This window comes from Pelodiscus sinensis, chromosome 10, assembly GCF_052426305.1.
Source record: "Pelodiscus sinensis isolate ZL-2025 chromosome 10, ASM5242630v1, whole genome shotgun sequence".
NCBI classification, from domain to species: Eukaryota; Metazoa; Chordata; order Testudines; family Trionychidae; genus Pelodiscus; species Pelodiscus sinensis.
The window spans coordinates 47748693-47762741 of NC_143061.1; the positions used below are offsets into that span (position 1 = coordinate 47748693).

A 14049-nucleotide genomic window follows, 5' to 3' on the forward strand; every position below is an offset into this window, starting at 1 on the left:
TTTTTGGAGGTCGGTTAAGACTTCAGCTTTACAGAGAGTGGTAAACTTCACCAACCTACGCGCAGTTAGCCTCCTTCCAAAAGCTTCCCTATTAAAAGTCCTGAATCTGCTCATCCTACCACACACACACACACAGCACCCCTCTGCTCACCTCCCCCTTCCCACCGTGGGGGCTCTTCTCCTCCACAGATCCATTCAAGCCACCACTCACCTCAGACCTCAATATTTTCCCATCTTTTAATTTTCATTCAAATTAGTAGATAGAAACATTAGCTGGATGCTTCTTGTTAAAATGATCAACTGCTGGTGTGGAACAAGATGAGAGGTACACCTGGAATAACCATGACCCGTGCAACGTAAGTGCAGTGGCACTAGCACTGACCTAGTCAGGGTGAGGCAGCAATTGGATGCTGAAAGCTTTTCTGGTCAGGTGGGCCCTTAAAACAGTCTGCTTTGGGAGAAGCCCCCTGTGGCTAGTGAGAAGATGAGCACCTGCTAACCTTTAAGTACAGGAGTAGCCCTGCTGAAACCAATGGGCTGGCCTCAAAGCTCACTGGAGTCAATGGGAGTCTGTACAGTAAATACTTTGCTGGCTCAGGAGCTATCAGCAGATCAGTGTTGTCCCCAAGGCAGAGCTCAGAGAGACGAGAGGCAAGAGAATGGTCATGGCTGGCTGACTGAGGCAAAGCCGATACGATTGTGAATCTCACTGAAGTGAGGGCAGCTTTCCTTCATAGTGAGAGAGGACGTAGAATGGTGACTGAGACCCGGTAGCCCCCTTTAAGATGCTACCACTGAGCCTGCCTTTTCAGTCAGTGCAAGCCTCCTTCCTGAGCCAGGCTCTTAAGCAGGCGTGGGACAAATACGGCCCATGAGCTAGATCCAGCCCACCCAGCACTTCTCTCCCGCCCGCCAGGTTGATTAGCAGGTGCAGACTTCCAGCCGGCAGCGTGTGTTCAGCTGTCCCTCCCCGCACCTTGTTCCATCCTGCAACTGAGGTGCTCCCGGGACCCTCCCGCTAGCTGTGCAGAGCCGGGGCAGGTGGCAAGAGGGAGCTCAGGGCGTCCCCATGTCTCTGTACCTCATCTCTGCAGAGCAAGGTCACTCAGCAAGGTCACTGAAGTGTAAATGGTGTCTGAGACGCCGGCCCGTTTTAAAGAGGCAAACGTGTTTCTAACGTTTCTCGGGGAGCCAACCAGCTCTCCCTCTTTCACACCCACACTCCCCGCTCTCCCCCCCCACACACACCCTCTCTGAAGAGTAGGGAAGAGAAGACGGGGCAGGGAGAGCTTTCCCTGTCTGGAGGAGACAGTGCACAGCATCTCTCAGTAACTTACCCAGCAGCAGCCAGTGCACAGTCACAACCCCCTCATCAGTCTATGTCACAACCTGTCTGTCACACACACACACACACACACACACACACACACACACAGGTGCGGGAAATAAGGGTGTGGAGGGTCCTGCAGTACTCCCAGGATTTGGACATCTTGGCCACATGCTCCTGCTGCCCAGGGTCCCAGCCACTGAGCCCTGTTGCTCAGGGTCCTGGCCACCAGCCCCCACACGCAGGGGCCTGGCTGCCGGCTGCTGCTCTAAAGGGTGGTGAGGGGTGTGGACAGAGGGAGTTCAGCTCAGCAACCCCCACTCCAAAAACTGTTCTTGCACCACTGCACACACATGGAATCGCTCTCACTCACTCGCACTGTCTGTCTCTCTCACCGCCTTCAACCTGACACCCTCCCAGCTGACCTGTGATGAGTTACCATAATTTGTGGAGTGGCCCCTGTGTGAAAATAATTGCCCACTCCTGGTACACATACTATTATGTGTGGTGCCAGATCTGCGCAGCTCCCAGTTTTACCCTGGCATCAGCTCAAGATTTCATAATAACGCTCAGGAGAGAGCAAATTAACAGTGGCTGGTGTTAACATTACCCAGGTTGGCCCCAGTCAGAATTTCTGATGCTCCTTAGCCTGGTGTTGTAAGGAAACCTTCATAGTTGAAAGCACAATAAGGTTATAATTATGGTGACTGTCAGGGTGCAAGCCCCCACTGTGCCCCCTAACTGTCCTCATCTAGCCCCTCTCAGGGCAAGTTACAGTCTGTACGGGTTGCTCATCATTGGCGTTTGTCTCAACGGCTCGGCTTACCTAGCCGGCCTCACGATCCGCCCGCAAACCAGGGGCTTTGTCTCCAGCCCCTAGCCAGGGGGAGTCTTGGCTGGCCCTCTTCCAGCCTTTGCTGGTTATCCCCAGCTTGTCTCCCTCCAAGGAGCTCCTGCTTCCTCTGCCATCAGCCCTCCACTGGCTCTCCCTAAGCAAACTGTGCTTCTCCATTTATAGCTGTCAGCTGGGCTCTCACTCGCCCTAATAGCTTCAGCTGGCCCCTCCAGGCAAATTGTGCTTCAGCGAATAGCTACCAGCTGGGCTCTCCCTAGCCCAAACAGCCTCAGCTGGCCTCTCTGTTCCTAGCCCTGGCTCGGGGCTTGAGTCCTGGTCTAAAAGGGCCAGTGCAGGGCAGGCGCCCTGTCACAGTGACATTCATGTCGAAAAGGGTCTGTGCCTACTGAATTTCTACCTTCGGTAAACCAGGTCTTGCACTAACATACAGACCCAGAGACAGAAGAATTCATGGCAGGAAGTGTACCAGCTTGCTCTGGAAACCTTTCAGAAAGCTGACGGAGCCAGAGAAAGAATGAAGAAGGTGAATAGCTTCTCTATTCATTATTATTCCTTAAGCTCATTCAAGACTTTGCAAGTGACTAGCCAAGCTTAATGACATTAACTGACATTCTGACAACAAGGAATGCTCCACAGATGCCTATGAGAATTAAAGAGAGGTAGGTTAACTGAAGTGTTTGGTAGTAAATAAACCACTGCAGATAGCTTGTCATTCCTTCCTTCCTTCTACCTTTGGGTCTCAATAATCCTGACACATGCAACACTCATCAGCCAAAGGGGGTGTGTGAGAGTGACTATCGGGATGGTCAGGGCCCTGTATACTTATATAAAATAGACGAAATACCATAACCTTAGAGTTTGACATGCCACCGATATTTTTCATATAACGTATGTCATGGCTTATCATTTTACTGCTGAACACTGAGATGAGATAATTTAACAGGATGTGGACTGGCAACAATGCTATCAATGGTAGAAAGATCCATTGAAAGAGCGAGATGAGTGATCCATAACAGACAGGGACTTTGTCACGGGGAGCCGGGCTGCCTGTGCCTATCGTTATAATGAGCCACTAAACTCCTCTATCTGACAACGTTCCTTCACCACCTTTGGATTTCCTGTCAGGACTTGCCATTTCCTGAAGTCCCACGTCCCACCACTGTCTGCCTTCTCTTTGCCTCTCTTGTGACTGCTTCGTTTTGCCAGCCTTGGACAGTGACCTGCCTAAGAAGGTAGCAAGGCTACACGTGACCACATATCAAGCTTGTATGATCTCTCCTGCCATCGGATTTTCTTCCTTTCCTTTCACAGAGAAGCTTTTTAGAAATAAGACACTGGATACTCCTCTTCTCATGAGTCAGTCCTGCCTCTTCCCTGCCAAGAATGCCTCCTCTTCTATACAGCCTTCTGAGTCTCCTTCTGATGCTTCCACCTTGCCCCACTCTGGCCAGCAGGTTGGTGCCTGAGGCTTAGAAAAGCAACAGCAGCTGTGGGCAGAGCAGGATGGGCAGGGGGTAAGTTGTAGCTCCATGTATAGACACAAGCCAGCAGGGTAGGCCAGAGCTGGGAGGCCAGAAGCTTTCTGCATGGTTGGATGACCCTTTTCAGTGCTTCTGAGGGAATCAGAGAAGGTCCATACACAAAGAGGCTGGGCAGAGCTTCTGGAAGAGTGAAGGGGATACATTTGTTTTCAAATAGGCAGAGAGGAGACTGAGATTGAATCCTGAAGATGCACGGAAATTTACTGCTTAGGATTCTAAGTGTTGACCCCAATTACATAATCATTTATTTTTAACAGCAGCAAATATTATCTCTAAAGAGTAATTGCTATCTGTTGCTTTGTGGACAATGTAACTCATTTCCAGGTACTACTTCCGGAGCAGGCCTTTCACTCAACCAGTTACCTAGAACTGAATGCATTGCAGATGCTCTGTCTGAAGGGAGGGGACACATCATGTCATTCTGAATCAAGGAGCAAGGTGGTGTGTCCCAAAAGGAATCCAGTCCAAGCCTCTGGCAATAAGCAGTATCCTGGGTATAGGGTTGGGTGCAGCTCTTTCTGGGGCTGAAAGAACAATTTTGGCAGCTAGGATGAAGTGAAGAGTTTCTCATGTTGCAGGACTTTGGCAGCTTGTTAGAAATCAGATGGGAGTGTGGAAAGCTTAAGAGATTTAATTCCCAGAGGTGAGAGTTTTAGAGACCCAGATCTTGTCTTGAAAGTGTAGCAGGACTTGGGGTCATCTGTGGTACGCAGAAGAGAACTTGGCGGCTAGAAGGGGGTATATGGTCATGTGTTCTCATTACCATAGAAGAAAGGGGCATACCAATTCCCCCACCTAACATTCCTGACTACTTCATCCCCCAGGCTGCGTCTAAACTGACAAGTTTTTCCGCAAAAGCAGCTGCTTTTGCGGAAAAACTTGCCAGCTGTCTATACTAGCCGCTTGAATTTGCGCAAGAACACTGACGATCTAATATAAGATTGTCAGTGACCTTGCACAAATACTATGATGATCCCGTTTAGGAAAAAGCCCTCTTGCGCAAATGTATTTGCGCAAGAGGGCTAGTGTAGATAACTAAAAACTGTTTTGTGCAAAAAAGCCTCAATGGCAAAAATGGCGATCGGGGCTTTCTTGGGCAAAACCGCGTCTAGATTGGCATGGATGCTTTTCTGCAAAAAGTGCTTTTGCACAAAAGCGTCTGTGCCAATCTAGACGCTCTTTTCCGCAAATGCTTTTAATGGAAAAACTTTTCCGTTAAAAGCATTTGTGGAAAATCATGCCAGTCTAGACTCAGCCATTGTGTTTTCTCTTCCAGCCTCTCCATTGCTACATACAATGATAGGAATAGAATAGTAGTACAATGTACCTAGAAGGTTTTTTTTATTGTACAGATATCTACCCAAGATCAGGATTAGTCTCAAGAGACTCAGTAAAATACCAACCCATAATATGCTCTAGTGCCAGGTACCTCACTCCAAAAGTAATTTTTCTTACTCTGGGTATGGCTACACTACAGAGTTTTGTCAGAAAAACAGCCATTTTTCTGACAAAACTTGAGGAACGTCCACACTGCAATTGCATTTTTTCTATAGTAAATTGAAAGAACAGAGGGCTTTTTCCAATAGCGGTAATCCTCATTCTATGAGGCAGAAGCCTCTTTTCCGAAAGAGCTCCTTTGGAAAAAGGTGTGTGTGGATGGGGAGGAGGGTTTTTTTTCGAAAGAAGAGGACTCCAGGAAATAACACAGGTGCTCTGGTGACCACACCATACAAAGTAATCACAACTCTATAGTTCCTGTCTCCTGGTCCCTCTTAAAGCTGCAGGCACCCTGGACAAGCCTTCAGAGCAGCACCCTGACCACACAGCTCTCCCTGCCACAGGCATTCAGACCCATGGCACAGCCTTAAGCCTCCCGCAGCCCCTCTGGCCCTTGCAGGGAGCAGCCCCAGGGGTCCCAAGATGCACCCAGGGGGACCAAGAGGTGCGACCCATCCTGGTCTGGCCCAGAGATCCAGTCCCTCCTTGAACTGTGGGGCGAGGAGGAGACGTTAGAGGATCCCCAGGCCAAGTGCCACAATGTGGACATTTATGGCCAGATGGCCGCGTCCCTGGCGGAGTGTGGACACCCACCATGGATCTTGGAACAGGTCCCGAGTAAGGTGAAGGAGCTCCACCAGGGATATGTCCGGGCCACAGAGTGCAGTTCTGGCACCTGGCACCCTTGGGACATAGGACAGATAAGGGGGGTCCAGATTGTAGGGAGGCTGGGGGGCTCCTTCAGTGGCCCAGTGGATAAGGAGCTCCATGAGATCCTGGGGGTGGGGAAACATCCTCCCCACCCATCCTCATTGACTCCAGCCTCAAGTCCCCCATGATCACGCAGCCAGAGGTCTCTGCAGAGCAGAAGGGCCAGAGCCAGCCAGCGATGGTGGCGGAGGAGAAAGAGACAGCACCATGACCCTCTCCCTGGGGCCAGTGCCTATGAGTCAGGAAGTCTCCCAGGCCTCCTCGGATGCCAGGGAGGGACCTTCAGGTGAGTGTTCTCACCTTGTCACACACACAGGGCGGGGGAGGCGGGCGCACAGGGGGCAGGGGTGAGTGTCACTCGGGCTGGATATCGTGCAGCAGTGTGTGTGCAATCACGTGGCGCATTACTGTGTGGCACATGGACTCAGCGGGCAGTCCCTGCTCCCAGGCTCAAGGGAGGCCACCATGGCTGGACACAGTCTAGCCAAAAGGGCACAGGCACAACCCCACACAGACCGAGGAATGCCACACCGAGGCACATGTGAGGCAGCAGCCGTTCCCACAGACAGCCCAGGCTGCTCCCGGCTCCTCTGCCACCCATGAGGGAATTCCACTGTGGTACTTCCCTTGGCTGCTTTTCTGTGAGCTGGGGATGGGGGAGAGAAGCCGGCAGCACAGAACATCTCCCTCAGGGCCTCCTGGATGCGCACCCCGGCCTAATGGGCCTGGTGGATGGCAGCTGTCTATGGCTGCTGGAAGGCTCACTCCTCATGGCCAGCAACTGCCCCCCACCCTGGGAGGATGGCCTCCCCCTTCCTCTCCACATGAGGCGGGTCAGCAGGCACCGGAAATGTATCTTGAGGTGGCCGAAGGTGCACTCCACCTGGATTCGGGCCCAGTTCAGGTGAGCATTAAATTGGTTCCTGCTGGGATCCAGGTGGCTGGTGTATGGCTTCATCAGCCACGGTATCAGAGGGTAGTCCATGTCCCCCATGATGCACAGTGGCATCTGCACGTCCTCAATGGCAAGTTCATGGCAGGAGAAAAATGTGCCCGCCTACAGTTTGCAGTACAGGCTGGAGTTCCTGAAGACTTGGTCATCGTGTGCTCTGCCCAACCACCCAACAAAAATGTCTGTAAAGTGGTTAACCAGGGCTGGCAGCAGCACCATTGAAAAGTAGCCCTTCTGATGCTCCAATGCATGGATCGGGATGTGGGTCCCATCAATGGCTCCCCTGTAGTTTGGGAACCCCAGGGCAGCAAATCCGACCACGATCACATCCAGGTCTCCCAGACGGACGACCCGCTGCAGCAGGATCAAGTTGACGGCCCTCACTACCTGCAGAAGGAGACAAAGAAACACACAAAACAGAGAATGAGAGAGGGGATGCCTGAGCCCTTGGGAGGTGCCTGCCCTGCTCCTCTCCCTTGCACTCCCCCCAAACACTGCAGGAGCCACCTCCTATGAGGCTGCTCCCCCAGCAGCAGGGCTGTGTGAGGGCGGGACAGCACAAACCCCCAGGGCTTTCACCCACCTCTACTCCACCCCCTGCAGCTCCCTTTCCCGAGGGTCCCCCTTATGCAACACTGTCCCCACCCCCCTGCAGGGACTGCAGCCTGAGAGTCCCTTACCTCCATGAGGAGGGCTCCAACGGCGGACTTCCACACACTGAACTGGTTGCCCACCATCGGGGCTGTCGGGGGTGGCGAGCTTCCAGAGGGCCATTGAGACCCGCTTCTCCAGGGGGATGGCGGGTCGCAGGTGGGTGTCGCGTCTCCGGAGGGCGGGGGCGAGCCAGGCACAGCATTCTAGAAAGGGGGCCTTCTGCATGTAGAAGTTATTGAGCCACTGCTGGTCGTCCCACTGCTCCAGGACCAGCCTGTCCCACCAGTCCGGACTGGTGTCGAGCCTCCAAAAACGCCTCTCCACTGTGGGGTGCAGTTGCCAGAGTGGAGCAGCCGCAGCCATGGAGAGGATCCCCAGAATGAGCTATGGGTCCAGGTCATGCAAGACCAGGAAGGCAGCTGGCACAAAGTGCTGCAAAAACTGCAGCGTGGCCGTTTGAGGCCATCGCATGCCCAGGGGCAGCTCCGCTCCATGGCACAGAGAACAAAGCTGTGGCATCTGAAAAAGCAGGCAACCACAGCAGGCACTGATAAAACTTTGCTCTCCCTCGAAGAGGTAGCAAGCAGGCAGCAGCAGCAGAGAAATGGCTGCCCAGGGGGGTCCCTTTAAGCGTGTGTCTCTGCAAGGCTCCGGCACCAGCACTCGGAAGCAGCTGGAGACCGAAAGCCCTGTCTGAAGTGGTTCCGGGTGGCCTTTTATGCAAGACAGCGTCCAATCAGTCTGGTTTCAACGCACTTCTGTGTGTGGATTCTCTCTTTCGGAAGACGTTTTTTCAGAAGATCTCTTTAAAAAAACGCTTCTTGCGCAAGAAGCCTGCGGTCTAGACATAGGCTCTGTGCCCAAGTCTCCTAGAAACAGTAATAGAATTCCATCAGAGTGACTGCTTTATTGATTGCAGGACCAAAAGCATAAATATGGGTACAAATAAATGGAAGTAGCACAAGTTCAGGAATTGCCAGTGAAGTATAGAAACCTAACACTGTAAACGCAACATGTATTCAAACACTTACCACTTTTTCTATGGCAAGGACTGCACACCAGGGTTCCATTGCCTATGGCAGTGTGCAACAGCAGAACAAAGAAACAGTCCCTCCCCAAAGATCTTGCACTCTAATGTTTTGTTATAGTCTCTGGTTCATAACTGTGCCCTTTATGCTCTATAATTGCCAATGTTATTGCCGCTTGCACTGTAAGCGCTGTGAAGCATAAACCATCATTTTGTTCTGTGTTTGTTCAGCCATTGTCTGTGATGGGGGCACTCCTGGGCAAATAATGAATACCAGAATAGCACTGAGAGGGCCAGATCATGGATCCAGTCATTCCATTTACAGGCAAAGCCAGTCCCTGCCCAGAGCATCTTGCTATCTATATAGATGAGGCAAACAAACAGAAATAGATCAATGGAAAGCAATAGTCAAGCAATATCTTAGGGTATGTCTACACTACAGCACTAATTCGAACTAACTTAATTCGAATTAGTTAATTCGAACTAAGCTAATTCGAACTAACGCATCTAGACCTAAAAACTAGTTCGAATTAGCACTTTGCTAATTCGAACTAGCATGTCCACATTGAGTGGACCCTGAACCGGGGTTAAGGATGGCCGGAAGCAGTGCTGGCAGGGCATCAGATGAGGACTTAGAGCGTGGAGCTGCTGTCTCAGGCTAGCCGAGGGCTGTGCTTAAAGGGACCCGACCCCCACCCCGGACAGACAGTTCTCAGGGGTTCCCCGCTCGCTTGTCTAATTCGATGAGGGACAGCAAAGCAGTCCTGGCTTGGAGTGCCCTGAATGCCCACACTCGGCACATCACAGCACTCGGCCATCAGCCCGGCTGCACTTGCCGCAGGCTGCCATCCGGGGGGGGGGTCAGTCGAGGGGCTTCAGGAGAGCTTCCACCCCGAGAAGCCCGCAGAGCCACCCCAGTCCTCCCCATCGGGGGCTCGTGCCCCATTCCTCCCTCACCTCCTTCCACTTACCCCTCCCTAGCCCCCCTTCCTATTGTACAAAATAAAGGACACGTGTGTTCAAAAATAGAAACTCTCTTTATTGAACAAAACTCGGGGAGACTGGGAAAAGGAGGTGGGAGAGGGGAAGAGAGAGGGTGGGAGAGGGGAGGGCAACTAAAATGATCAGGGGGTTGGAACAGGTCCCATATGAAGAGAGGCTAAAGAGACTGGGACTTTTCAGCTTAGAAAAGAGGAGACGAAGGGGGGATATGATAGAGGTCTATAAAAGCACGAGTGGTATGGAGAGGGTGCATAAAGAAAAGTTCTTCATTAGTTCCCATAATAGAAGGACTAGAGGACACCAAATGAAATGAATGGGTAGCAGGCTTCAAACTAATAACAGCTAGTTCTTCTTCACAAAGCAAATAGTCAACCTGTGGAACTCCTTGCTGCAGGAGGCTGTGAAGGCAGAGTTTAAAGAGAAGTGAGATAAAGGGTACATCTAGACTACATGCCTCTGGTGACAGAGGCATGTAGATTAGGCTACCGAACATAGTAAAATGAAGCAGCGATTTAAATAATCGCCGCTTCATTTAAATTTACATGGCTGCCGCGCTGAGCCAACAAACAGCTGATCAGCTGTTTGTCATCTCAGCGTGATAGTCTGGATGCTCCCCTGCCGACATCAAAGGTATTTGTCGACCACCCTGGTAAACCTCATCCCAGGCCTCTGTTTGTGGAAGGCTGGAGATGGATGGCATGAGACAAATGGCTCGGTCATTGTCTTCGGTCCATCCCCTGCAGGGTACCTAGTGTTGGCCACTGTCGGCAGACAGGCTACTGGGCTAGATGGACCTTTGGTCTGACCCAGTACAGCCATTCCTATGTTCTTATGTTCTATGCTCAGGACTCAGGGTCGGGGGTCTCACTGGACCACCTTGATTTTCATGCAAACCTGCTCCTGGGTGGCCAGCCTGGCAGCTATCCTGCCCTAGACGGCCACTTTCCTGTGCCTAGTGTGGAGGTCGTGGACGTTGGAGGTTTCCCCCCAAACCTCGATGAGGTCCACGATGTCCGCACTAGACCAGGCGGGTGCCCGCCTCTTGCAGCCCCGGGCAGGCTCCTGGGAGCCGCCAGCCTGGTCCCGGGAAGAGGCGGAGGGCTGGGTGGCAGCGGGTGGCTGGCTCATGCCGTGCCAGGTGCAGGGTGTGCTGGCTGGGTGCTGGCAGGCTTGCACCTGGCACGGGCACGGTAGCCAGACTGTGCCCCTTTAAGGGCTCCGGGGCCGGGAGGGGGGCAGAAGAGTTTCCCTGGTTGTGCCCAGAGTGGCCACCAGGGAAAGCTGGGGAGGGCTAGCCTCCCACTAGTTCGAATTAAGTGGCTACACAGCCCTTAATTCGAACTACTTAATTCGAACTAGGCGTTAGTCCTCGTAGAATGAGGTTTACCTAGTTCGAATTAAGTTCGAACTAGCGGTTTGTATGTGTAGCGCCTATTAAAGTTAATTCGAACTAACGTCTGTTAGTTTGAATTAACTTTGTAGTGTAGACATACCCTGTCAGATATAGTCTTAATATGCTGAGTTCTTCCTCAGCACAGGATAAAGATGACACTGCTGAGCAGAAAGAGTATTAGGAATTAATGAGTTGCTAAAGCTTGTGTATTAATGGTTAGAATTTAGCACATTCCAGAACAGAGTTCAGGCACATAGGCTGGCAAGAGTGGACTTGCTTAGTGCTCTCTTGCCCATACTGTGTGCATCCTGTGGATAATACTTCTGGTCTGCAGTGCTATCAAGCCAGCACCTTTCATGAGCACTAATTCCTTTGCATTTTCAAATTGAAAAGGGTCACCTGCTGTATTTCTACAGCTTTGCTGGCTGGGTTCTGCCACCCAGTGATATGCATGCCATTCTGTAATTGTGTGAGCCCTCTGCGACAGAATTACTCGAGGGGGGGGAGAGCTTTCTGTTGTAACTAAACTCTGCAAATTAACCACTCCCCTGGGATTGGGAAGAGCGTACAGAATTAGGGGAAAAGAGGATAAACATAAACCAACAGCTTTTTCCCCCGCCCACTTCCTTCACACACAGGATCAGATTCTTAGCTCCCTTTTCTAAGGCTACGGCTACACTATCGCCTTCTTCCAGAAAAGCTTATGCAAATGAAGCGTGGCGTGGAATATCGCCGCACTTCATTTGCATAATTAATTAGCAGCCACTTTTGCGCAAGAGGCTTTTGTGCAAAAAGAAGCTGTGTAGACGGCTCCTTTTTGCACAAACCCTCCCTCTTGCGCAAGAGCCATTCTTCCTGAAAAAGTGAACCAGAGTTGCTGGACTGCCTTGCCTGGACTGACACCTGCACAACCTGCACAGGCTGTCTCCTCTCCAGCCTCAGATCTTCAAGCTCGCCCAAGCAAGCATCTGGGAATCTGAAGGGTATGTCTACACTGCAAAGTTAATTAGAACTAACAGCCGTTAGTTCGAATTAATTTTAATAGCAGAGCACTTAATTCGAACTTGCTAAATCTCATTCTACGAGGAATAACGCCTAATTTGAAATAGCTAATTTGAAGTAAGTGCTGGGTAGACCCTTATTTTGAATTAGGGGGCCTCCAACCCTTCCCAGTTCCCCCTGGTGGCCACTCTGGGCCAAATCAGGAAAACTCCTCTCCTCTCCCCCAGCCCCGGGGCCCTTAAAGGGGTAGCAGAGAGCACTTGCCAGAGCCAGCCCTGCCAGCAGTCTCTGCCCCGACCCAGTGGCCCCAGGATGAGCCAGACAGCCAGTGACAGCCAGCCCAGTCCCCCAGCGCCCAGGGGCCAGCCAGGGGCCGTAGACAGCACATGCCCTCCTGGACTAGTGCGGAGGTCATGGACCTCGTTGAGGTTTGGGGGCAGGCCCCCAACATCCATGATCTCCGCACTAGACGGAGAACGCGGCTGTCTATGGCTGCATAGCAGCCACCATGGTCCGAAAGGGACACAGGTGCACCCAGGAGCAGGTGCGCCTGAAAGTCAAAGAGCTGCAGCAGGTGTACGCCAGGGCCACCAGGGGCAGCGCCGCAGCAGGAGCTGCCACCTGCTCCTACTTCCCCGCCCTCGACCAACTCCTGGGGAGTGGGGCGGTCCACGCCAGCCCAGGAGGCAGCAAGCTGGGACCGGAGGGCCCTGACCTGGGCTCACCGGAGGGGCCACCGCCAGCTGTTCCAGCACCAGTGTTGGCAGGGTTGTCCAGGGAGGCCATACCGGGTAAGTGCTAGCACTGTCCCCTGGCCGGGGGGGAGGTGGAGAGGGAGACCAGAGACCGTGCGCATGGGCCATGCCTCCCACGGATCACGCAGCCACCTGTGCACGTGTGAGCACGTGCCATGCCACCCTTGGGCAGGTGGCTCCAGCTGCGTGACACCCAGGGGCCGTGGCCCATGCGTGTGTGAAGAGACCTGACATGCTCCCGACCCCGGAGCGGGACCCAGCAGGATGCTTTCCCTTCACATGTCCCCTCTACACGGAGGCAGGGGACATCTCCCCCCCCCGCCCCGGCCACACTACACACGGCACAGGGGCATGGGTGCGGACCTGAGGCAGCTCCCAATCCCGGGGAGAACCGGACATCCTCACCATGGCCTCTGTGCAAGCACAGCAGCTCTGACGGTGCAGGGCATGGTCGCCCTCACGTTGTGGGGTGGGGGAGGGGGCTGGGCATCATCCACTGTGTCCCCAGGGAGAACTGACCACTTCTCTTCTTTCTCTGCAGCTGCACCAGCTGCTCGTGCAGGGTGCACCACCCCGCCCGGGACACGCTCCCGCACCCATGGCCTGCTCCGAACCACCACCACGCGGCAGGAGTACCGGGACCAGCACCTGGGGGCCCTGCGAGCCCTGTACCGCACCATCCAGGCCTGGATGCTGGAGGACCTGCAGCTCCGACGGAAGCAGCTTGCAGCGGACTGAGCAAGGAACTGTCACCTGCAGGCCCTGCTGCAGAGCATGGTGCCCTGTACCGGTACTGTGCCTGCTGCCCCCCTCAGCTACTGTCCCTCCTCCCACTCCTGCTCCCCCTCCCATCTCAACCTCCACACCCTCCCCCTCAAAGTCCACACCCCCTACCTCAACCGGCGCATCCTCCTCCCCATCCCACCAGGGACGCCAAGGCCCCCTCCCTTGCTGTGCCGGGAGGCGGTTGGCCTGGCGAGACCCCCACCCATGATCCCTGAGCTTCCCCTCCCCCTTCTTCCCCTTGCTTCCCCCTTCCAGCTCCCTCCTCCCAGTTTTCCCCCTCCCCTTTCCCACCCTCTCTCCTGCCCTCTCCCACCTCCTTTCCCTCGTCTCCCCACAGTTTCATTCCCCCTCCCCAGTTGAGTTGAATAAAGAGAGTTGTTATTTTTGAAAATATGTGTCTTTTATTTGACATCAGGAAGGGGGGCTGGGGAGGGTAAGTGGAAGGGCAAGAGGGAGGAATGGGGCACAAGCCCCCAGTGGGGCAGATCGGGGAGACTATCAGCGCTCCTCAGGGTGGAAGCTCTCCCGCAGGGCCCCCTGGATCCT

The 14049-nt window shown here is 53.3% G+C and overlaps 1 protein-coding gene across 1 annotated transcript in view; it reads left to right on the plus strand.

Annotated features, from left to right (window-relative positions):
• The window catches only part of LOC102447587 (glypican-5-like), a 749086-nt gene extending 735496 nt beyond the window's left edge, over positions 1-13590 (plus strand). The window contains exon 9 of the mRNA XM_075937487.2: positions 13259-13590. Within this exon, the coding sequence (XP_075793602.2) occupies positions 13259-13455 (197 nt within the window). The 3' untranslated portion in view covers positions 13456-13590. The remainder of the gene's footprint in view (positions 1-13258) is intronic.
• The last annotated feature ends 459 nt before the right edge of the window (positions 13591-14049 follow it).